The sequence below is a fragment of the Danio aesculapii genome, chromosome 10 (assembly GCF_903798145.1).
Source record: "Danio aesculapii chromosome 10, fDanAes4.1, whole genome shotgun sequence".
Classification (NCBI taxonomy): domain Eukaryota; kingdom Metazoa; phylum Chordata; class Actinopteri; order Cypriniformes; family Danionidae; genus Danio; species Danio aesculapii.
In genome coordinates this window covers 12,245,269-12,271,498 of record NC_079444.1, presented here as the reverse complement: position 1 = coordinate 12,271,498, position 26,230 = coordinate 12,245,269, and the positions used below count along the sequence as shown (strand labels likewise).

At 36.7% G+C, this 26,230-nt stretch overlaps 2 protein-coding genes across 3 annotated transcripts in view; one reads left to right on the top strand and one right to left on the bottom strand.

Annotated features, from left to right (window-relative positions):
* Nucleotides 1-21,831, bottom strand: part of cwc27 (CWC27 spliceosome associated cyclophilin) — an 83,180-nt gene extending 61,349 nt beyond the window's left edge. For both annotated transcript variants that reach the window (XM_056466751.1, XM_056466750.1), the window contains exons 1-10: nucleotides 21,607-21,831; nucleotides 20,651-20,747; nucleotides 18,797-18,909; nucleotides 16,309-16,452; nucleotides 15,969-16,067; nucleotides 15,795-15,895; nucleotides 15,050-15,119; nucleotides 14,872-14,951; nucleotides 14,661-14,685; nucleotides 14,183-14,334 (exon numbers count right to left, since the gene is read on the bottom strand). In XM_056466751.1, the coding sequence (XP_056322726.1) occupies nucleotides 14,183-14,334; nucleotides 14,661-14,685; nucleotides 14,872-14,951; nucleotides 15,050-15,119; nucleotides 15,795-15,895; nucleotides 15,969-16,067; nucleotides 16,309-16,452; nucleotides 18,797-18,909; nucleotides 20,651-20,747; nucleotides 21,607-21,648 (923 nt within the window). In that variant the 5' untranslated portion in view covers nucleotides 21,649-21,831. The remainder of the gene's footprint in view (nucleotides 1-14,182; nucleotides 14,335-14,660; nucleotides 14,686-14,871; nucleotides 14,952-15,049; nucleotides 15,120-15,794; nucleotides 15,896-15,968; nucleotides 16,068-16,308; nucleotides 16,453-18,796; nucleotides 18,910-20,650; nucleotides 20,748-21,606) is intronic.
* Nucleotides 21,832-22,387: 556 nt separating this feature from the next.
* Nucleotides 22,388-26,230, top strand: srek1ip1 (SREK1-interacting protein 1). Its single transcript, XM_056466944.1, has 5 exons — nucleotides 22,388-22,501; nucleotides 22,862-22,909; nucleotides 24,193-24,345; nucleotides 24,484-24,559; nucleotides 25,842-26,230. Exons 1-5 carry the CDS (start codon nucleotides 22,489-22,491, stop codon nucleotides 26,026-26,028), a joined length of 477 nt encoding a protein of 158 aa, XP_056322919.1. The 5' UTR covers nucleotides 22,388-22,488; the 3' UTR covers nucleotides 26,029-26,230.

Below are 26,230 nucleotides of genomic sequence, written 5' to 3'. Positions count from 1 at the left end.
AAAAAAATTACATTTTAAAGAAAGCTGCAAACCTTCAAACATTGACCTCCTACTATTTATTTGTTTTCCCTACTATGCATGTCAATGGTTACAGGTTTTCAGCTTTCTTCAAAATATGTTATATAGAGTGCTTTCACACTTAGTTCAATTGCCTGCTCCGAACCCAAGCTCGATTGTACTCCCTACCCCCTCCTCCCCCCCTTGTCACCTTCTCGGCTGGTTTGTGGTCGCATTGTCTTTTTGTCCTTCGGAACCCCTGGTACGCTTGCGTCATTGAGCTGCTGTTGTGTGTACAGTTGTTGCTAGGTGACGGCCACGAAAGCCAAGGTGCCAAAATAGAAAGACGAATGCACATCACGGTCGTTCTGCTTTTACTGAACCTTTTGTTTTTGGTAACATACAGAGAGCGAATCTGTCGAAAAAATATTAAAACAGTCAGAACAGAACCCAATGTCTGCAGAAGCTGTTTTAGGAGGAGACTAGCAGACATTATCACTGTGTTTGCACTGGGTCAGTCCCATACACAGACATACACACATGAATTAACGTTATGAAAACTGAAATTTGTTGTACTGTTGGCGGTTCACTTCTATTATTTGGTACGATTTCATTCAAATCAGAAATGAATCGGACCAGAGTTTGTTCAAACCGTACCCCAGGCCACCTCGGACTCAGGTACAGTTTACGGGTGCGCACCCGAGTTTAGAAGACACCGTTCACACTAGCTAAACGTACTGTACATTGACGTCAAACAAACCCGGGTGCAGACCAAACGTGCTAGCGTGAAAGCACCCATAAAAAAATAAAACAACACAGAAACTCATAAAGATTTAAAACCACTTGATGGAGAGTAAATAGGGAATACATTTTTCATTTAGGGTAAACTACCCTAAACTAAAACTTGAGTTTAATACATCAGCAGCCTTGGTATTTGGGGCTAAATCAATTACAATCACAAACACATACAGACATACAATTTACAAAAACAAAGGAGTTTCAGTATAGCTTATATCATGAAGTCATACATACTAAACAGTCCCTAGTAAGCATTTATAAAACAAGTGTATTTTGAATAAAATTGTATATACAGCTATGGATATTTCAATTAAATTACTTCTCTCTATTTATGATTCATAGCTTCATGTTGGAGTAAATATACATTTTTGTTTAATTTTGTGCTGATGACATTTATTGCAATTTGAAACAAAGACATTGTCATACTGTATAGAGCATTTTCTGTGTGAATAAATTAACAATAAGATGTCAAAAAATGTTCTCAGACATTTTTAGACAAAACAATGGCAATGTTTTAACATAAATGTACAGTTGAAGTACATTAAATTGAGTACATTAAGTTGAAGTATTAAATTTTTTTAATTCCTCCTAAATGATGTTTAACAGAGCAAGGAAATGTTCACAGTATGTCTGATAATATTTTTTCTTCTGGAGAAAGTCTTATTTGTTTTATTTCGGCTAGAAAAAAAGAAGTTTTTATTTTTTTAAAAACATTTTAAGGTCAAAATTATTAGCCCCCTTAAGCTATATTTTTTGGATAGTCTACAGAACAAACCATTGTTATACAATATCTTGCCTAATTATTCTAACCTGTCTAGTTAACTTAATTAACCTAGATAAGACTTTAAATGTCACTTTAAGCTGTATAGAAGTGTCTTGAAAAATATCTAGTCAAATATTATGTACTGTCATCATGGCAAAGATAAAAGAAATCAGCTATTAGAGATGAGTTATTAAAACTATTGTGTTTAGAAATGTGTTGAAAAAAGTCTTCTCTCCGTTAAACAGAGAAAAAATAAACAGAGGGGCTAATAATTCTGACTTCAACTGTATGTTTTTCTCTTAAATTAGCTAAAAATTATTTGCATCTGCATATTTTGTAGTGCCTTTGTGTTACTTGTATGTAACCATGATCTGAGAGTAACATAATTCCATTTCTTTGTATGTCTGTTCATGTGGCAGAATTGACAATAAAGCTGTATTTTGACCTCCACTGACCTTCAGACAAGTTAAAACCAATGTTTGGTGGATTAAACATTTGTTATTCTATTCAAATATAAGTAATAAGTATTAGTATTCAGTAATATTATTAGTACTACTAATATCAATAACAACTAAAACAATTTTATTGAAATGTATAACTAGATTTGACTCAATAACACATTTAAGAAGCACAACAAAAATGGGTTGCTAAAAAAAGTGCCAGGTACTCCTCAGCTTTTCCTTTGCTCAAAGTTTTGCGCTTTTCTCTCTTAAACTGCAGCTGTGGTATATCACTGGATTTAAATGAAAATATTAAAAGCGTATGGTCATATCCATGTGCCATATGGAAGCACTTTGTATCTTTAGTTATGCCCTGTCGAGTTTAGCGCAAGTGGCGGCTACCATACGCACAGTGCCATGATGCTGTTTTATTCATGGAGTCAGTGTTCATATCTTTTTTTTTTTTTTGTAGGGGGAGAAATATGAAGTTAAAGGATAGTTAACCCAAAAAGTAAAAATATCATCTCCATTTGTTCACCCTCAAATGGTTCTAAATCGTTATGAGTTTATTTTTTTCTGTTGAAGACACTGACATGCATAATAGGCAAGAAAAATACTATGGAAATCAAAGGCTACCAGATTCCGGATGTTTTTATTGTGTTTAACAGAAGAATAAGAAACTTAAACAGGTTTGGAACAAGTGAAGGGTGAGTAAATGATGACAATTTACTTTTTTTGGATGAACCATCTCTTTAACCAAATAAATTTTCAGCTAAAGAAAGCGGTTTAACTGTGGCACCCCCAAAAATTTCATTAGCAAGAATGCCGGAAGCGTTCACTTAAACCATGAGCTTGCTAACTGAAAAACACAGACAACGGCCAACCAGGAAATGAAATACTATCTTAAGCAGCCGACATGGATCCAGAGGAGCTCGATTTCAGCTAGAGTCTCGCAGACTTATTCCAAGCAACATCAGATCCTTCCTACAGCCCGTGCTTCCTTCCAGGTGACTGGCAACCAAAGCTTCTCGCTTCACCTAAAAGCTCCTGTAAGCCCGAGTGGGAAAGAGCTCTGGGCTTCAACAATGCTCTCTTTGTCTTGCACCAACACACTACCTACCAGCCGACGCTTTGATTGCAAGCCAAGACAAACCACTGTGTTGGGTTACAGTTCTTGTAGCCAAACACCACGCTTGTGTTTAATATACTACAGTCTTTCTGCATTTTGCTTCCTGTCAATCAAAGCCGCGAGACTCAGTGGGTTTGGCCATTACTTCATTATGTAGAAAAAGAGAAAGGAGCGTGTTTATTATGATCGGAAAATTATCCAGACACGTAGCAGCCGATGGTGAGATAAGGCAGGTGTGCTTCCAGAAAAAGGGGGCACAGGGAAGGGTCTTTAGCGCCTCAGTCAGTGGCGAGCTTATGAATCCTTTAATCCCCCCCATTTTCAAAGGTCGCTCGCTGATTTCAGGGATCACATGAAAGAGAAAGAGATGCGATTGTGACAATGGGTCTGATGTGAGGGAGGCTTTGAAAAATGGGTTTTAGAGATGAGATTAAATTCTTTGTTCAAGCAGGTTTGCACCTACGAGGAGTTCAACATGGGATCAGATTTGCTAAGAACTTCCACCGATAGAAACCTATGATGCCCAGGAGAGCTTAAACATGCTACAAGTTAAGAAGACTAATGCAAATAAAAAAACATTACCACGAGAAAGCATTTTCATTAATTTGACAACACTTGCAAATTCTCGCAACACATACAAATACAAAAACGCGCTGCAAATAGGGCAGAACAAAACAGAAATGTGTCAGCAGACAGCAAAAAAAGTGACTTAAGGCTGATTTGTACTTCTGCATGATTGCTGTAACCCATGGTGCATGCCTTGTGTGTAGTTGTACATTTGTACTTCGGTTGGTGTTGTTTAAAACTTTAGTATAAGGCTGTGTGATTAATTTAAATTGAATCGCAATCTTGATTTGAAACGTTGTGATTAGCTAATCGCAAGAGGCTGTGATATGAAATATATATGTATTATTTAGTTTCCCCAGAGCAAATGCGTGACTGCCGTCTGTGTGTGATAGACTACTAGCCAATTGAGTGAGCACACTTTCGTTCCACCCAATCAGAATTGCACAACAGAACTATGCGGAACGCCCACATTAAAAAAAATGTAATAAAAAACAAACAAACACGAAAGCGCTAACGAGCTGGGATGATGGCATTTGCTGCTTCAGAAGCATTAATAGACAAATTAATATGAAAGAAAAACAAGACATTAGTAATATGGGAATATGTTGGTTTTAAACACCGAACAAAAACAGGTCATTTTATTAGAATTGTTGCAACAGCATGAAGAAATATAACAACCAGCACCTAAAAAAGCACCACAGACAGCTATATGAGGAGCGTCTTGCTAAAAAGTCAATTGAAAGTAAAGCCAATGACACTCAATCTAGCAGCAAGTAACAGCAAAGTACAATTTCAGAGTTCTTTCAGCCATGTTAGTTTGCTGAGTGTACTGTATTTTTATAATTATATATTTTTTGTTTTTATAATTAGCTACACTATCTCCCTAATTTGAGATCAACATGTTTACAGACAGGTAATGTTATTTCTATTTGTTTACTGTTTGCTCTAGAGAAAAATGAGTGTTTCATTTCTGAATATTAAAAAATAAATTTGAATAAATGTTTAACTTAAGCAAGTTGAAATTTTTTCAGTTCCTTTTTTAACTAACACTTTGATACAGAATATTGAGCTGAAGCTGGACTACAAAATTAAATCACAAATCAAATCGAAGTCGAAACATCTGTCAAAAAATAAATTAATTAATTAAAATAATCGCAATTAGATATTTCCCCCAAATCGCACAGCCCTACTTCAGTAGGCAATAGGTATTTGAGTTCCTCTGTGTTGAGTTTCTTCGTGGGTGTTTTGCTTTTTTTCTAAATGCTACCTTAAATGTACACGTAGCTCAAGCTCGCTCATTCAGAGGCGGGAACCAACGGACGTGCAACAACTTTAATCGGAACGTAAAGACAAAACAAATGTTTCCATCCGGAGCTCCTTTACAGGACTCGACACTTGCTGCATATAATATACATCCTAAATAGTATTTGAAAATAGATCTAGTATGTCCCAAATCGTAGTATGTTGAAAAAGAGTATGCCAAAGTTTCCTGGATGGTTTACTATTTCCGGTAAAAATTGTAAGTGTAGAACCGTCCATACTCTGACCTCTGATATTGCTCTTAGTACATTGCCCATTGGACGTGAATTCAATTAGAACTACAAACACGGGTGAAAAGTGTAAATAAACTACAAACTTGATGGACGCGTGAGCCCAACCGTCAATAGAGAGGCTTCGGTAAAAATGTTTGTATGACTGTTAATTAATATCTAGCCAACTGGAAAATATTTCAATTGCACTTTCTATGTTATATTTCATCTGCCACAACAATACTGAACTTACATAAAGACGTGTTTGGATATTTACGTCTGAATGCAGAATTATCCAAAGACCTGAGGAGATTTCTCTGCATGAAAGACTCATGAACGGGAGATTAATCTGCTGCTGCTTCTCCAATAAGGTGTGAAATTAAATAAGACAGAAATGTGGATGATGTGTGGATGTTTGACAGGGCTCATAACTAAGCAACATAACATCTGTTAACGAGGAAGTAGTATGCAAGCTAGTATTGTAAAGCTTGCATATACTCTTCTGTGTTACACACTCTAAAGTATCTATCTTTTCATCACAAAAAATTACATACTTTTAGGGAATAATACAAGTATGCGAATTGGGATGCAGCAAGTCACTCTCTCGGGCTCGCAGCTCTCTGCACTGTCCATACTCATCGCAGCTACCAAGCCGATGAATCAACAGCCGACATGTAGTTACATTTTTTGAGAGGTGCGCATCAGCGTAGGCATCAGTCTTGGTGAAGACTATGCGATCGCACAAAGGCTGCACCTTTAGCTGCTTCCTGTTTAGAGTAATACCATTTAATTTAATATTAATTGCATAATTTGTCCGATTTTTATAGAGATTAAAATACACACAAAAAAAATGTATAACAATTTATTTAAAATAAACAAAAATAAACCGCTGACCCTAAAAGCAGCCAGGTTTTTAACTTATTGGGGTCTCCCAACACATTTACGTTGTGTTCTGTGGTATTTGCATGTGTTGTACGGTTGGGTCGATAGACAATGCCATCATCTATCTCCGATGGTTGATAGACATCACGATGCTAAGCCGACATCACAACCCCCCCCCCCCCCCCCCCCCCCACATACACACACACACCTCGCAACAGCACTTTACCCCCGTTTACACTAATGTGTCTTTTAAAATGGCATTTAGAATGAAAGTGATCCACATAGCATTTCTGAAAAGCCCTCCTTCCACACAATACAGCTGAAAACGCACATCACGTGAGCACACACACACACACACTCGGGCATGCGCTGCAGCATATGCACACATCTGAGCTCCAGCTGTCAGCGGGTGCTTTGAGCACAAAACCCCGGAGAACAGTGCGCGTCGAACAGTTTGTCAAGGATGTATCGCGGGATCGCATCTCACTATAGTTGCTAAACTATACCAGAAATAATGGTGTTGCCTTGGTTACGGCAGTAAACAAAGCAACATGATGTCAAGTCAAGTAGGATTTCATTGATTTCATAAACTACAAAGCATCCTGATATTCGCAGATTTAATTCAGGCAAACTTTAGCATACAACCATACATTGCATAATCAAGAATGATATCAAATTTACTACTTTGCAAAATAGCATTTAAGACTTTTAGTACTTTTTAAGGGTCTTTAATTTCTCTACATTGATTAGTCAACTTTTAATACTTTAAGACCCCGCGGACACCCTGTTAAAAGAATACAGAAAAAAATGGGGCCTTGCACAACTTTCAAGAAACAAAATGGATTCATTCAAACTATAGTGTCACATTGTCAGATCAATATACTCCATAGTGACAAAATTACTATAAAATTACCTTGTTTGAAAGTCTTTTCAATTATTTAAGCAATTTAATGCAGGACTGCTGAATATAAAGTATTAATGTGCACTTAAAAACCCAAAGTTTTAGGGGCTTTTTTGCTGTAATTTTTGTTCATTCAAATGTTTTTCGTTTTTTTATTGAAACAGTGTTTGCATTCATCTAATATTCATTAGGAAAAAAAACCTAACAATTAGATAACCATTTTGGCAAATCCCTATGCTGTACATCCATCGATTATTTTTTTGCATTCATTTTATTTAAAAAAAATAACATCAAACATAGTCTATATTTGAAAAACAATCCTAATAACCATCAAAACAAACCTACCATCACTGTGGTCATTTTAGAATAAATAAACACTGAAAATACTTCTCTGTGCATCAAAAACTCTTTATATTAATAAATACGACCAGAACGGACCCTTGACTGAATTACAGAGCCTATTCCTTTAAGTCCTTATTTGTGGACTGAATGCTGCTCTTTTTCAGGGATTCATCACTCTCATTTGTTTAAGAATTTTCCAACCAACCCTAAGAAGAGTCTCTGTTTTTGTAATTGAGCAAAATAAATGCAAGGATATGAAGCATCTTTGGGCGCAGAGCAAAGTCAACAATAGCTCGAAGATGAAAAAGATGCAGCTCCAGAGACGTTCAGTTTTCTAATAAAAAATATTCCATAAGCATGTTTACAATTTCTCTAATGCAAGACAGAAAATGACACAGCAGGAGTAGCAGGTTGGCAGGAGGGAGCCGTTTTTTGCCCTGCTGTGGCAGAGATTTGCGTTTTGTGAGCCAGAAATCTGCTTCACCTTGAGGGACCTGCCTGCGCCACTGAAACGGGTCCTTTGAGGATGAGCAACTGTGCCTCAGTTCTGCTTTAGTGCAGGCGTCACTGCTCTTTAGTCATCAGAAACCAGACGTCTGCTCGACCAGACAACCTGCTGAGATCACAGTGAGTTGTCTGATCTGCAAACTCAACGCATTATAAAGTTGCATCTCAGTATATTTTGGTAACAATAAATGCAGAGTGTGTTTTTGTGCTGATTTAAAGGGGACATATGATGAAAATCAACTTTTCAGAGTTTTCAGAGTTTCAGAGTTTTAAGCATTTTCAATTGATATTCCTCTTGATTTTTAAGTAAATACAGAATCAATAATAAATTTGTAGTTATCTGTACTGGTTATTTTAATTAATTCCATTTAAAACACCACAGGAAATGACAAAAATGACTAAATATGAGATTGCGATGGTTGATGGTTTTAAAAGGTTGATATTTTGCTTGTTAATTAGCTGAAAGCACATCTGTGTAAAAGTTGCTCAGTTTTTGGTTAAAGCTTGACCACATGTAAATGTAGCTCTTTCTATTAATGTACAAAATCCATTGTAAAAAAAAATCCAGTGGGCATGCATCCAAAAGGGTTTCAAGACCCTGGTATTGATAGCAGTTCCCTGACGTACACCAATTAGACCCCACATAATATCTCCCAATATCAATTTACTACATGACCACACCAACATACTCCATGTTGTGTCTCTGTAGATGCAGACCATCTCTTAGGTGACATTGATTATGGTTGCACTTAAAAACTTTTTTTTTTTTTTCAGTTGAGAGGGCCTGCAAAATAAGACGTTTGCATTTGTGAAAAAAGATATGAAGATGGTATATTTTCATTTTTTCCTATCACCAAAAAATGACCGTTGCTGTTTGTTCAAACTACTTAAATGAGCTAAAACACAATTCTTGAGGGTGTTCTGCGACAACGAAATTGTTTGATGTTCAATACACTTAAATTAGTAAAAACAAATAAGTTAACGGCGACTTGGTGGAGCAGTGGGTAGAACAATTGCCTCACACTAAGAAGGCTGCTGGTTCGAGCCTCGGCTGCGTCAGTTGGCATTTCTGTGTGGAGTTTGCATGTTCTCCCCATATTCGCATGGCTTTCCTCCGGGTGCTCCGGTTTCCCCCACAAGTTCAAAGACATGCGGTATAGGTGAATTTGGTAAGCTAAATTGTCCATGGTGTTTGTGTGTGAATGAGTGTGTATGGATGTTTCCCAGTTATGGGTCGCAGCTGGAAGTGCCTCCACTGCGTAAAACATATACTGGATAAGTTGGCGGTTTACTCTGCTGTGGCAACCCCTGATTAATAAAGGGACTAAGCTGAAATGAAAATGATTAAATGAATATTGAGTTAACTTAATTCCTTCATGTTGTCTCAAATCGATTTTGTGGATATTAGCAATGTCAAATAGCAAATGTCAAATACCAAACTCAAAAAGTTGAACTGTAGTGACATTCATGATCATTTAAAACATGGAAATATGGATTTTCCAGTCATAATTCTGGAATAAACAGTGTTAAAATTGCGACTTGTTCTTGTAATCCCAATCATCTTGTTTATTGATGCTTATTACCGATTCATATTCATACCACTACTCTTTAAGGAATTAAGTTGTCCATGTTTTACTGTAATATTTGTCTTTGTTTTTCTGTGAGGTGAACAGTTTTTACAGCACAAGTCATGTCTCCTAAATGGGTTTTTAAAATGATCAAGCTCAAAATAGCCTGCCCTTTCTTTAAATTAAACTTGGCAAATCACCTAATGCAAACATATGCTAAGTTGGTATGGTAAAAAGACAGTTTATATTACATGACACAGAGGTCCATCATTTTACTTGTGGTAATTTTTACAATTGTCTTATAAAGTGCAAATGTCTGTTTTTCAGGTTGCCAGATGCAATGCTGACCTACTGGCAAAAGACAACCATTTTATTATGCAGGGATAGATAACAAATCAATTTCTTATTAAATGGACATGCAAAAAACAGTAACTGCAAACAATATAGGATTCAGTTCTATAAATTCTATAAATAAATTAGAAGTTTTAGTCCACAAAGTTGTCATATTAACCTGGAATAAGGAAATCTATTTAAAAACAGACAGAGGTATAAAAGTGCAGCCCAAATACAAGAGAACACAAAGAACACATAAAACATTTCGTGGCACTGATGCCAAAGGAACTCGTCCACATCCCTGGAGAAAACCTGTCTGGTGTTTACAGATCAACAGCGCCTTCTGCTGGACGACATTCTGACTGCACCGATGACATTAAATAGCAATAGTATCTGGATGCAGGCTTTATGATGCAAACTGAGATTGCATGTCTCAGCGATGCTTATTTAAACACCCAGATAACTTGTTTATTGTAATTCATTGTGTGTAAACACAAAAGAATGGATCCTCTTTCCAAAATCATTAGTATAGAAAGAAAAATAAAAAGTATGGAAAGGATCTGATCTTAGCCAGTAATTTGTAAATGACCAAAAAAGATTTAATCAGAACTGACAATAACAGAGTTGACATTTTCCACCATTTTGTGCTTTAGCTCAGTATTTTAACCTCAAACCAGATACCACATGGCATGGACTCAAATTACAAATAATACTGAAAATAGATGTTTAATGCAAACGTTTATTAGAATAAACATGCAATAAACATGAAAATTTTATATTAAATGTCCCTGAATTTACATTGATACATTCAATCATTCATTTTCTTTTCGGCTTAGTCACTTTATTAATCCTGGGTCGCCACAGCGGAATGAACTGCCAACTTATCCAGCACGTTTTACGCAGTGGATGCCCTTCCAGCCATAACCCATCTCTGCGAAACATCCATACACTCTCATTCACACACATACACTACGGACAATTTAGCTTACCCAATTCACCTGTACAGTCTTTGGACTGTGGGGGAAACCCACGCGAACGCATGGAAAACATGCAAACCACACAGAAACACCAACTGACCCAGCCGAGGCTCGAACCAGTGACCTTCTTGCTGTGAGGCGACAGCACTACCTACTGTGCATTGACATATTTTGTGAACTTCTAAATTTCTTAAGTGTCAAAATAGGACCAGGAATTCCTTTGTTGCACACACAAATGGAGATGCATTTACAATCCTTGTGTTGAACTGTAACCAGGTTTGCTTGATCATTCTGTCGTTTTTATAATCATATCTCATGACATCAAGTTCAGGTTTCTCGCAAACAGGAGTTTAATATCTCTCTTATGTTAACTTCTCTGGGCTGGTGGTGAATCCAGTACAGGATTGATTTTAATCTCCTAGTGTTTGTAAATAACCCTTTGAATGGATTAGTTTCTGTCACGCTGTCAGAGGTCTTAACAGGTGCACAAGCCTTCTGGGAAAGTGGGATCATTTTAATCATTCAGAGAACTAAATAGAAGTGAAGAGGTTATTGAGTTTTTGAGGTGGCAGCACAGAACAGATGGAGCCGTTTATGATCTCTCATTAGACTTGCTCCAACTTCAAATAATTTATTTAAAAGATCTTTGTTAAGCTTTGATACTGTGTTAAGGCATTGGTTATGTTTTGCTTTAAGATACTTTATATATATATTTTTTATAAGTGTTTTATAAGCGGAACTGAAATAAATACTTTGTAACTCCACTGTAGGATATCGCAAGTTGGCATGCCATTAGCCTGTGTTAATGCACATTTTATCTTCAAGTATCACATGAGAAACAAGTAATGGAAATGCCAAATTTTAAATAAATATCCCTTCATCCCTTTAAAAGTATTTATGCTCACTTACATTTGTAGTGTTGGAATTGTATGGTTAAAGAAGAATGTACATCTACATCTATGCTGCCTTTGAAAATGGATCTTATGAAGACATCCAAGCATCTAAGGATATCACATAATCAATGGATTCGGACATATTTTCGGAAGCAGCCTAATAATGCAAAAAACAATTACAGCATTGCAATGAATACAGGATAAATCTGCTTCTAAAGGGTTCTTTTGAGAGAGGACAATCATGGCCACCATACAGAATAGTATCTCTAAACTGGCCACTTCTAAGTCAAAGGGTTCAAGTTATTGACACTTTTCACATACATGATTCTTTAGACTGTGGGGGAAACTGGAGCACCCGGAGGAAACCTGTGGAGAACATACAAACTCCACACAGAATTTCCAACTGACCCAGCCAAGGCTTGAACCAGCAACCTTCTTGCTGTGAGGCGAGAGCGCTACCCACTGCGCCACGCCATCGCCACAGAGGAATTCGCTTGTTCAAATATGTCTGATAATCTAATAATGCATATTATTTGCAAACATTTTAGAAATGCCATAGATTGAGAGGTGGCTTCATTGTGTTCCAGCTCTTGACTTGCTTGGTTTCATAACTTCAGTTTTTTAAAAGCACTCTCTCCATGCTGAATTGGGCAAACTCCTTCTGATGTGTGGAACACACCAAACACACTAGCCTGACAGATGCTCACTGATGGCCCAAACCTGCCTAATGACAAACCGCGAACTTAGCGTGTCCCACTCTATAGGGATGAGCCATTGACAACAGAACACAGCCCTTGAATAGTTAGTTTAGGTATGTAGGAGCTAAACTTTGTAAGACTTTACATTGAACACACCTGCTGTACAGAAAACCGCTGCAAGCAAGCCAATTACTGTTTCAGGCTCACTATTCACCTTATTCTCCGCGTACGAGTGGTGGCAACCATTTGAATCATTTTGGCTCGAGACTTCCGGTCTCATTCACTTCCATTCATTTTTAGATGTTAAAAACAGCTCGTTTTGCTGCTTTGTGTTGCAAAATGATATTTTCTTATTATATTATTCTACTTTGTCTGTATTGTCATGCAAACACTTGTTGTAGAGTAAGTATTGTGACCATTTTCTGCCGTTTATTATTCCTAGTCATTTCTCCCATAGACAGCTGAATCGGAAGTTCTAAAACAATCGCATAAATAAGCGCACTTCCGCATTGAAGAATAAGGTCAATAGAAACTTCTGGAACTGATAATGCATTTAAATATGGCTAGAGGTCACACTTTTCCCACTAGACTGTAAAAAATGTAATGACAAAACATCAAGACATTTTAGTAATAAGTCAATCAGGTTTAAACTAAATTGTTATACGTTATACAAAGTTTAACTTAATACTTTAAATCAGTTTGATTGATATAGCATGAGGTGACCAGAAAAGTTCATTTGTTTCAACAAAAAAGGCAGCAAGATTTTTTTTACAGTGTAAACTGTGCGTTTACACCGAAGGTGGCGAGAGCGTCAAAGTTGCTGGAAGTCATTCATTTTCAATGGGTGCTGGCAGCAATAAGCGGCACTGCTTGTCTGGGCATCAAGGAGTGTTGAAATCAAGTCATCTTTATGGTAATGAGCTATGACACGGTTCGGCGGCAAGCAAGGTAAAGTCTAGATCGAATATGCGGCTGGCCAGAAGTGCAATATGCACATCAATATAGCAGCATTTTTAGGACACTGTATAACAATAATAAATATTTTACAGTACTTTGACGGTTGGGTTTAGAGTTGGGGTGAGGGTAGACGTTAATAAAATACAATTTATTGGGTAATTTATTAGATAGCATAAATAATCCTCGGTACAACTACTGTTGTTACATTACTGACGGTTGGGTTTACGGTTGGGGTGGTGGTAGGCATTAATAAAATACAACAAATGGGAAATTTAATAAATTAAAATTACTGATGTGCATTAATGTTATATGTTTTTTCTAAACGGGAATCTTATGCTAACGAACAACAGTACAAAACAGTATTGCTGCTTCAGAAAATTTCAGACATATGGACACATATTGGATAAGTGGAGCAAAGCCACACCACACGCAACAACTGGATCACATTTTATGCGGGAGTGATTGCTGATATGCTGCAACGGCTCCTTTAAATATGAGAACAATGTAGCAAATTTTGACGCTCTCACCGCCAGAGCTGTGAAAGCAGACAGCGTTGTCACCAGGGCGGCCAGAGCAAACTTGGATGCTCTCACCACCTTCGATGTGAACGCACAGTAACAACTTGTAGAAGTGCTTGTTTTGTCATATGAGAATATGAAACAGTGATACTCATATTGATTCAGCTATGGCAGAGACCATTTCTTAGTTGAAATTGCATACTTCCCCACAAAATAGCTGCCATTAGGTCATGTGATAATGACAAATGGTGGATGTGGTCCAAATTCATACTTTTCTAATGGTTGTGAGGGAAGTAAATTCAAATCCAAATGTAGAACCTACGTGAGTTGTATGCATATGTATGACATAATCAAAAGGGAACACATCAATCTGACTGTCATACCTGCGTGAGGTCTTCTTCACCAAGTCTTGACTGGACTTCTCCTCATCTGTCTTGTCTTTCTTCAACTTCTTTGCGATGTTCTCTCTGACCTTCGCTTTCTCTGCTTCACGATCACTGTCGTCCTCTCCATCATCGTCATCATCATCTGAATCCTGTGGTGGATAACAGACACACATTTACATGCACACTTACACACTGATAACCCAGAAATGCAAGTAAATTACTGTTTACAAGACTTTATTGATAAATCAGATCATTTCCCGGAAGTGAGGTCAAAACTACTTCAGTATTTCATTTATGTTGGTTGTCATGTTAAAAAACAAATCAATAAAAATTGGAAAATTTCAAAATTACAATATCAAATTACATATTTATAAGTTATGGGTCAAGAAAACATTAGTGTTTTCAGTGTGTCTCAGAGTCAGTCTGACATTATTGGAAATAATAGAATGAAACACATGCAAAAAAGAGAATGTACCTCAAAATCTCCTTCACCTTGGTTCCTTTAAACACACACACAAACACAAACAAATCACTCTTTTAAAAAATATAAAAATCTGGATTATATCTGCATAATTTGCTTAATCTATCATTGAAACTTTAATGCATTAAAATATAATATTAAATATAAAATATAATATTAAATATTTATTTAAAGTCTGGGTGGTGGTTGTTGGTTTTTTCCCGACCTGTCAACAACTGGAACAGAGCTTAACTTGGGATCGTCTTTCAGCAGGTCATGGCTGCTTTTGCTTTTCCCTTTCATGGTCTGCAAGAAAGGACATGTTGAAAGCACCTACTGCACTTTTTCTTTCATATTAAAAATTACTTTGGAGAAGGTATCTTTTTTATAGGATGATGAGCTACCTGGCTGACTTGATTGACCATCTCCTCATCCTCCTCTGCCTCCTCTCCAAATGACAACAAGCTAAAATTCCTACAATAAAATGGAAGCTTTTGAATTTAGAATTACAACCATATATAAATACTACAAATCTGAAAAATTACATTTGAAAAAAATCATAAGAAAATAAATATCAAATAATACAATTATTAACTTCCTATAAATCTATTGTTTATTCTGGCTTTAGAAAATGGAATTAAATATAAATATTATATGCAAAACATATTTTTAAATGAAACAACAGAGAAATATTGTACTTGCAACTAAATTAACAAAATATAAAATGACAAAAGCAGTTCAAATTAAAAATGAATTTTGAAAAAAATAATGTAGACCTGTTATATAAATTACTTTTCCCATGCCATATTGTATAAATAAATAAAAAATAAGTAAATAAATAAATAATAAATGCATCCTTTGTGAGGAGAAATAGCTTATTATAAAACATTTAAAAAACATACTGATACCAAAAGTTTGACTGGTTGTGTATAATAATATAATAATCAATGATATTAGTTTATCCATTTTAAAAAACAGTTTTTGTTATTATTATCTAAGACTTTGTAAAAAGGTTGAATTCAGTTCAAAAGGTTAAGAATGCTTAATTCCATAGACATTACATGCATTGTGAACGCGTTGTGTTTTGACACAAAATAATGAAATGGAATTAAAAATAGTGAGAGTGTTAAGAGTGTAAGAGCTCCATACTTGGTTGCTTTAGACTGTGACTTCTTCGCTTCATCTTTGTTCTTCTCTTTTTTGCCTTTAATTTCACGTGGAACGATGTCATCAAATGGAGAATGCAAGACCTGAGCAAAATACAAACATTTTGTATAAAAACGTAAACCAGAAAAGTTACAGCAGGAAAGGGTCTAAACAAACCTCTGCAGATCGAATTTTATGTGGGTTGAGTGGCCGCTCATCACCGTCACACGCAACATCTGCCAACCTGAGCATGTTATACACTGTATCTCCAGTGACCTGCAGCCAAAACAACAGCACAAGAACCAAAAACAGAATTGACACATTATGCATATGAAACTAATTAAATTTTCTTTTATTAAAACATTTTTCATAAAATATGGTATTTGCCATGACATATGGTGTTATATAATATATGGTATTTTTTAAGGTGTGATTAAAACATAACATAAGATACGTGAATAGGTGAAATATCCTTTGTAATGTGTCATAATTTTTTTTAATATTTTATAAACGTCACCTTTCCAAAAATGGTGTGTTTGTTGTTGAGTTCATCCGCTCGCCCAAGAGTAAAGAAGAACTGGCTCCCGTTATCATGAGGTCCAGCATTTGCCATAGCAACCAAACCCCTCCGATTGAAGCGTAATCTGGAGTGAAATTCATCCTGAATTGGGTAAAGATATTAATAACTAAGAGTAATGTGTTCTTGTACATAAATACCCACTGGCCACCTTATTAGATAAGCCCTTTTAACTGCTCACAAAAATTGAATCTCAATGCATTTAGGCATGTAGACGGTGTTAACAGGATCTGCTGTTCAAACCAATGTTCACCAGTATTATATCAGTTCACTATAGTAAATGCTACTACAGTATGCAGATAGTTCATTAACAAAGAGTCATTAATCTTTATACTATTATAAAATATTAAACACTAAATACTATTATATATACAGTGCAATAGACTTTACTATAGTAAGGTTCAAAAACAAAGTAGTATTTACTATAACTTACTTTACTACAAGTATTTTTTTCATGAGTGCAGGCTGCTATTTGGTTTATGAGGTAAAAAAAAAAGTACTACTATCTGGTATGAAAACTATAGTAGTTTTGTTTTCAATAAAATAACAAATAAAACAAATAACAATATTTCTGTTTTTATATTTAATCATTTATCAGAAGCTTTTGTCCAAAGCGACTTACAATTGAGGAGGCACTGAGCAATTCAACAAAAAGGCAATAAGCACACGAAGTTCTAATTATACAAAGAAACTGACAGTTTTCTGAGAATTATGTGTTGAGTTAGGAAGAGGGAATGTTTTTTAGAGAGACAAGAGGGTTTCTACAGGTGGTTTGTCAAGCCCGCTCACCTGTGTGAAGCACACTTTTTTAAAATTGTATTTCAATTACGATCTTCTGATCACAGAAAATCCCTCCCCATAAAAAGTAAAATGCTGTTTAATAACACCATTTTTATGGGGTTCCCTGGAGGGACAATCTTCCCATTCATCCAATCATTGCTTGGTTTGATCTGTCCTCTTCTAATCATTTTACCTCATGAATGTACAGAAAGCCCTTAGAGAGTACAGCAAAGAATTTAGCTATACAGCGCAGTTGGGAAACTGACTGTCAACTAGAAGAGGGTGTCACAGACTGGGAAAGAGTATGGCAGAACATTTTTACTTCATCTAAAAATCCCAATCACCAACTCATTCACTATAACTTTTGTCACAGAACCTACTAAACCCCACTCAAAAGACATCGTATCAATGCCTCCTTTAGTCTTTCTGTGATAAATGTCCCGACCAGGAACTTGGATCTTTTTTCCATTTGATGTGGGAATGTGGAAAAGTACAAAGATTTTGGAATGAGGTCTGTGTCATCTTATCCAAAATTATTGAATAGCCTGTACCAGTGAATCCTTCCATTCTTTTACTGAGCGATGATTCTACGTCGAACGTTACCAAGCTACAAAAAGCTGTTTGGCTGGCTGGCTGGCTTAACTTCTGCTAAAAAATTACTAGTCCAGCATTGGCTGCCTCCACATAATTTGGACATGTAGAAGTGGTTGGTACAACTTCAGGACATTAAAATGTTGGAGTTATCCACAGCGCGAGTGAACTTGGTACAAATGAGTACACTAAAGAGCTGGACTTCAGCTGCTGACAAAATCTCCTTGTTTATTGTACAAAGAAATTATCAGGATCCAGAATGATTGCCTTGCTTTGCATAATTGCTACTGTATTCTGTTTTTGTTTTTATGTTAACTTCTATTTATTGGATACCCCAGTTTTAAGAGACTGCAGGGGAAGGGGGGGGGGGGGGTATGAACGTGGCATGGTTGTTGGTGCAGAAACTGCTGATCTACATAAATTTTAACGAGAAAAAAAAAACATTTCTAGGGTTTACAGAGAATGGTCCAAAAGGACAAAATCTCCAATCAGTAGCAGTTCTGTGGGTTACACATCATGTCTCAAAGCTCCGATCATCTCAAACGAGTATCTTGAACATGACAGTGAGTCTCTAATCCAGAGATGTCCAACTCAATTCCTGGAGGGCTGCAGCCCTGCACAGTTTAGTTCCAGCCCTGCTTCAACACACTTACCTGTAGGTTTCAAACAAGACTGAAAGACTTAATTAGTTTGATCAGCTGTGTTTAATTAGGGTTGGAACTAAACTTTTCAGGGCTGCGGCCCTCCAGGAATTGAGTTTGACATCCCTGATCTAAACTGAAATGACCTCCACAGTCTCCAGATCTCCATTCAGTAAAGCACCTTTAGCATGTGCTCGAACTGGAGATTCACATTCACGTAAACGTAGCCAAAAAATCTCAATATGGACCGAATCTTTCTAGCACCTTGTTGAATATACCACAAAGAATTAAGATATTAGTAGCAAGTCATACCTAATTTATTGAGTTATGAGTGTAATTATTTTCTCCAAAAATAACCGGTTAGATTATCAATGTAATTATAAAAAGCAACCAATGATTACAAAAACAACAGCAACCTTAAAAGGCCGGCCATAGATAGACTCTCCACCGCTTCCAGTGCCTGTAGGATCTCCTCCTTGAACAATGAACTCTGGCACCATACGATGAAAGATTGTGCCATCATAGTAACCTTAAAAACAGGCAAAAAATACAAATGTCTATATACAGTGCATCCAGAAAGTATTCATAGTGCTTCACTTTTTCCACATTTTTTATGTAACAGCCTTTTTCCAAAATGGATAAAATTTATTTATTTCCTCAAAATTCTACACACAATACCCCATAATGACAATGTGAAAAAAAGAGTTTTGCAAATTTGTTGCAAAAAAAAAATTTAAAAATCACATGTACAGAAGTATTCACAGCCTTTGCCTTAAAGCTCTAAATTGAGCTCTGTTTCCACTGATCATTCTTGAGATGTTTCAGCAGCTTAATTGGGGTTCACCTGTGGTCAATTCAGTTGATTGGACATGATTTGAAAAGGCATACACCTGTCTATATAAGGTCCCAGGGTTGACAGTGCATGTGAAAGCACAAACCAAGCATGAAGACAAAGGAATTGTCTGTAGACCTCCAAGACAGGATTTTCTCGAGGCACAAGGCTGGGGAAGGTTACAGAAACATTTCTGCTGCTCTGAAAGTTCCAATGAGCACAGTGGCCTCCATCATCCGTAAGTGGAAGATGTTTGGAACCACCAGGACTCTTCCTAGAGCTGGCCGGCCATCTAAGCTGAGTGATCGGGGGAGACGGGCCTTAGTCAGGGAGGTGATCAATAACCCGATGGTCACTCTGTCTGAGCTCCAGCATTCTTCTGTGGAGAGAGGAGAACCTTACAGAAGGACAACCATCTGTGCAGCAATCCACCAATCAGGCCTGTATGGTACAGTTGCCAGACGGAAGTCACTCCCCGCCTGAAATTTGCCAAAAGGTATCTGAAGGACTTGCAGACCATAAGAAACTAAATTCTTTGGTCTGATGAGACCAAAATTGAACTCTTTGGCGTGAATGCCAGGTGTTATGTTTGGAAAAAAGCAGGCACCGCTCATCACCAGGCTAATACCATCCCTACAGTGAAGCATGGTGGCGGCAGCATAATGCTGTGGGGATGTTTTTCAGCAGCAGGAACTGGAAGACCAGTCAGGATAGAGGGAAAGAGAAATGCAGCAATGTACAGAGACATCCTGAATGAAAACCTGCTTCAGAGTGCTCTTGACCTCAGACTGGGGTGACAGTTCATCTTCCAGCAGGACAATGACCCAAAGCACACCGCCAAAGTATCAATGGAGTGGGTTTACAACAACTCTGTGAATGTCCTTGAGTGGCCCAGCCAGAGCCCAGACCTTATTCCTATTGAACATCTCTGGAGAGATCTGAAAATGGCTGTACACCGTCGCTTCCCATTCAACCTGATAGAGCTTGAGAAGTACTGCAAAGTGGCATGGACAAAAATTCCCAAAGACAGGTGTGCCAAGCTTGTGGCATCGTATTCAAAAAGACTTAAGGCTATAATTGCTGCCAAAGGTGCATCAACAAAGTATTGAGCAAAGGCTGTGAATACTTATGCACATGTGATTTGTCAGCTTTTTATTTTATATAAATTTGCAACAATTTAAAAAAATATTTTTTCACATTGTCAATATGGGGTATTGTGTGTAGAATTGTAAGGAAATAAATTAATTTAATCTCTTGATAATAAGGCTGTAACATAAAAAATGTGGAAAAAAAGTGAAGCACTATGAATACTTTCCGGATGGACTGTATAAGGATGACTTTATATAATGAATAGTCCAAACATATTATTTAAAAAATATATTGTAATAAACCTGTTGCACTTTATATGAACAAGTTTTATGTGTGTGAATCCACCTACCCTCCATACAGAGCTGAACGAAGTTTCTACATGCCTTGGGAGTTTCCTTGGACCAGAGCTCTATGTCTATGTCACCTGCAGAGGTCTTCAGCAAGACCTGTGAGAAAATACCAGTTCAGTTCAAAAGCTTTATTTACTGTAAAACTTTACACTACAACAGTTTGTTTTTTCAGTGGAAAACTGTGAAGCTGCTCAAATAAACATACACAGCCTTTATTATCACATCTGATGCATAAAATACAACTTTAAGAGATTTAAATGGATCTTATAAAATGAAGCATTTAATTAGGTCACACTTTATTTAAATGGTCCGTTTGTTAAATTTAGGTAACATTGCATCTAGATGCCAACTAATTCTCATTAGATTATAAGTAGACTGTTAGGTTAAGGTTAGGGTTAGTTTAAGTTGACAAGTACTGGCAAAGTTTCTTATAGTCAGTTAAATGTCTGTTGAAGGAGCAGTATCAACAGATATTAAGCAGACAGTCTACTAATACTCAAATGGACCAGCAAAATAAAGTGTTACCGGTAAATTATATTATTTATACACTATTATAAAGATCTTAATATTTTAGATGTTATTAAAATTTCACCCTAAGTATGAGCTGTATTTCTATATGAGAATATTCTTTTATCCTGAATGTACAAACGTTTAAACCTTTTAATTGTTTTTTTTTTTTTTTTTTTTGGTTAAAAGCATTAGTTTAAAGGTTTAATAAGCCAGTCTTTTTCTAATAATTAGACTTCGCCGATTCGGGATTTGCAGTTTAATAATATAATACGTGAACAAATGAATGTAATAAAAGTATTAACTTGCTTGTTGTTAGTGAAAATTCATATTCAAAATGGAAAGGAAATAAAAAACATGCTTAAATTGCAAGTAAAATCAGACTCAGCTCAGTGTATATGCATCATATTATACATAATGTATATGATTTTGAGATATGGAAGCTCACCTTTCCATTAGTTGGTGGCTCTTGAATATATATGTTGCTCATCTTTAGCGCGTATTATTGAAGTATACTTCCTTCAAAATGGTTTCATTGGTTGGTAGCAAATGTACAGAATATGCGCAATGTTACAAAATAATGTTCCAAAAACATAAGAAGCAGGTCTAGCATATATAAAGTACCCGAGTATGTTGTGTTTACATGCGCTTCTTGTCACGCCGCCGCAGAGTCTCGTTCATTCGTTTGTTGGGCATTATCGCCCCTTACAGTCTCGGAGTAATGGCAGAATACGTTCAATGTGAATCATCTATTACTCAAAATACAAATGTACAATAGTTTATAGACCATTCAGAGACATATTTTATTTGTACAAGCAATTATTGGAATTAACATGACTATGTTTTGCTGTGTAAATTTAAAATTAAGGCACTTCACGAAAATAATCTCCACTTGTCGTCTTGGAATTATAGTGTATAATATAGCGTTATAGTGTTGTCATTAGTATCAACATTTTGTCTGACGAGTGAAAATTGTGGGTCTTTTTAATCATAGACTTTTATCCCCATGTAATGTTGCTTTAGCCAACATCTCGAATTCAGATAAAACCTTATATAAAGAAGTGGCGAAATATCTATCATCGTGACAATATTTATTTGTTTTCAGTGCAGCATGTTGCGCTTATCTTTCTGGCGCTAATATTTCGTAATACATTCTCATTTTCAGGGATTAACTGTTCTCCAAATGGAACCATAGAGCACTCGTTCACTTTCCACCCGGACTTTTTTACTAGACGGTTCGGTTTTGTGTTTTGAAAAGCGGCGGACGGAAAGCGAGAGTTATTTTATATAACTCTGTTATAATTTATATCTATTAATAATCGAGTACAACATGGCTGCCCCAGGTATGCTTTTGCGGGTTTGTCCATAAGCATTGCCGGTTGTTGTTGATATGCTACTTCGGGATTGTTCTAGGAAGTAACACTCCACGATTAACGTTATTTTCGCTCGTCTGCACAGTCACACCGCACACATTTACTTCAAATTCAAACTTCGTTTTTTACACTTATAGTTTACATAATGCTTATAAAGTCTCATAACGACGCATTATTTTAATTCTACACACTTTCTTTGATAGTTTTAAATTGTGAGCTAGATGAATCCTAAAATCTGATTATATAAGGGTATATATGACAATGTAAATGACACTTTTAAGGAAATATAAATTGAATAGAATGTCTCGTTGATTGTCTTTTTGCGAACAGGTCCAAACAAAGACAACATCAGAGCTGGATGTAAAAGATGTGGCTATCGTGAGTATGGCTAAAACACAACGTTACACAATGACTATTTGTATGATTTTGCGTTCTTTTCTCATCTTTAGTTTCTTTCCAAATATATTTATGTTACTAACTATAAAACAAACTATATGTTAATCTTTCTGTACATCTGCTTGTAAATAGATAAAGTTAATGAATCACTCCTCCCCCTCTTTCTGGTTATTGTTATTACATTTATGGACCATACACTTTGATATATAGTTTAATTGTTTATTTTGTGTACATTTAAAAGAGTATAGACTTCTCATTTGATTCTCATTCCTCGCAAGAGGTTTGTTGGTGGGTGTGGGTACGTAACGTTGGATTCTAGTTGTAGTTTGAGCTTGGACTTGGGCTTTAATAAAAAAGGTAAAATGAAGACCTTAGCCCCTTTCACACAGTGATACCGGTAAAAAGTCGGAAACTTTCATTAAATAAAAAAGTGCTGTTCACAGAGGCAAGGAGGTTACGGAATTTTTCTGGAAAAGAGCATTAACACATCCATTCCAAAATACTGGTAAATTCTGACATTACTAACCAGAAATGACCTCTAAAAAGCTGCGCTTGTACTTGTAAACACAGAAGGGGTCAGGCTTTTGTTGATGGTACATAATATGTGTGTGCTGGTGCTCACCGGCTGCTTCGCGTGCACAGAGCTTAATGGTAAACAAACAGCGGTTTATCATAAGCATTTTATTGATCATTTTTTTGCACCGTTGCATTAAGAAGGAACATAAAAATGTTATCTTACTAACAACTAGCAGCTAAATGTGTCTGGAAAAATATTTAAAGGCTTTTATTTTCATAAACAGTGCAGATGTGAATGCTTCCGAATGTTCTGACAGGCTGGAGTCCTGAGTCCACTCCCATTTTTTTCCTGGGAGTCTCCTGTATTTCAGACCCATCTCCCGTCACCCTCCCGTTTTGTTATTTCTCCTGGAAAACTCCAGTAATTTCACCCCCATTTCTCAGCTTTTTGGTACAGTCTATAACACCCCTGGATCGGCGACGTTGGTATAGTATCAGATCACAGCGGTTACTTAGCTGTGTTATTCAGACTTGGGTATGCCCATGTCTATGCATATATCCATCTGTCTATGGATAAATCTATTGATCGATCTAATTTATCTATCCACACAAAATACATATTTAAAGTTTTCATTGAATTACACTTGTGTCTAGCTGCAATTCTGTTTATGAATAAACAATTAAGTGTTTTTTTTGTCTGTGTGTCAGTCTTTGTGAAATTATATTGATTCCTTCTCTCCTTTTCTAAGCTGGTCATCTTACCTTTGAATGTCGTAACTTTCTTCGTGTGGATCCAAGGAAGGATATTGTTTTGGATGTGAGCAGCACCAGCACCGAGGAGAGCGACGAGGAAGAGCAGGAAGCTCTCAGTAAAGAAAAGATCTTCGGCAGCCATTCAAAAGGTTTATTCACCATTTTTGTCTCGGCTCTTTATCATTACAGTGACTCCTTTACCTGGATACTGCCATCGCTGTTAGCTTCAGATTTTACAGTGATCGTTTTTCACAGAGAGATCTTTTTTAAATTATGTTTCTACACAGGTTCACAGGAAGATTCTAGAAAAGAAAAGCATAAAAAGAAAAGCAAGGAGAAATCACATGGAAAGGCAAAAAAAAGGTACATATTTCTTTATTATTTCATAAATTAAAGTGTCTGTGCAATGGTGGGGGAAAATTCAATAAAGATAATTCAATTCATGTATATTTCTATAGCGCTTCTACAATGTAGATTGTCAAAGCAGTTTCACATAGAAGATTTAAGTAAATTGAAAATGTTTCAGTCCAGTTTTCAGAGGTGAAGTTCAGTTCAGTGTGGTTTAAATATCACTGCTGAAAGTCCAAACACTGAAGAGCAAATCCATCGATACACAGCTCCACAAGCCCCAAACCAAGCAAGCCAGTGGCGACAGTGGTGAGGAAAAAACTTCACCAATTGACGAAAGTGAGGGAAAAACTTTGAGAGAAACCAGGCTCAGTTGGGCACAACCATTTCTCCTGGAAAACGCTGGACGTTCATCATGGAGAAGCTGCAGGTATGAGTAGGTCATCAGCAGGCTGGCCTACGGGATCAATGCGAAGACTTGTCTGTCACTTTGGTCTTTCAGGAATTTGTCTCATGCTCTCCACTCCTCCATGGCCACCACAGCATCTGCTCAGGATATGGCCTGATCTAGGATTATAGATACCTTGGCATCATTCCTTCACATGTTTTGGATCACATTAAAGGCGCTACATAATCTCTATGGGCCTTGGGATGAGTATCCCCAGGTGGGAATAGAGAATAAAGAAAATAATTAACATAGCTGCTGTTCATAATTGTCAAGTCACTCACCTGCGTGGAGCACAATCATGCATTGTGTGTATGCTTAACTGAAAAGATCTTTAATCTAGTTTTGAACTGAGAAAGTGTGTCTGAGCCTCGGACATTGTCAGGAAGGCTTTTCCAGACTTTAGGAGCCATAAATCAGAAGGCTCGACCTCCTTTAGTAGACTTTGCTAATCTGGGTACCACCAGAAGCCCTGAGTTTTGTTTTTTTAAAGATTTATTTTTGGCATTTTTGCCTTTGTTTGACAGGACAGTAGTTTTGACAGGAAGTGAAGTGGGAGAGAGAGGGGGTAGGATTGGAAAAGGTCCACAAGCCGGGATTTAAACTCGGGACACCTGGTGCACTTCCGCGCCCGCACTAACCACTGGGCTATTGCGCTTACGAAGCCCTGAGTTTTTTGAAGCGATAATAAATGAATGTTTTAGGGTACTGCTGGTTCTTCATAATTATGTTCCTGCATTCATTTATTGTAACGCATTATTTAATTCATGCTTCTGATTTTGAATATTGTGGATTGTTTAGCTATCATTATTAGCATCCTGTTTGATTATTATCTTGTTTTCATACCTCCAGGTCTTATTCATCCAGTGATGAGGAGGAGGAGGAAGTGAGCAAAAAGAAGAAAAAGCACAAGAGCAATAAGAAGAAAGGAAAGAAGGAGAAGAGAGAGAAAGAAAGGAAGCACAAGAAGAAACAGAAAAAGAAAGACACAGAGTCCTCTTCATCTGACAGCTCTTCTGAATCATCAGACACAGACTAAAGCTGAATCACGTCTTTTATTTGGACCATTTACAGGACCACAACAAAATATTAGGAACCTATAAAATACCTTCTGCAGGAAGCCATTTGTACATAATTCTGTTACAGACAGCTTGATTCTTAAAAGTATGCTGGTTATTTTGTGGCGTTTCTAATGAAACTGTATTTTGTATATAAATGAAATTAAAACAACTCTAAATCTC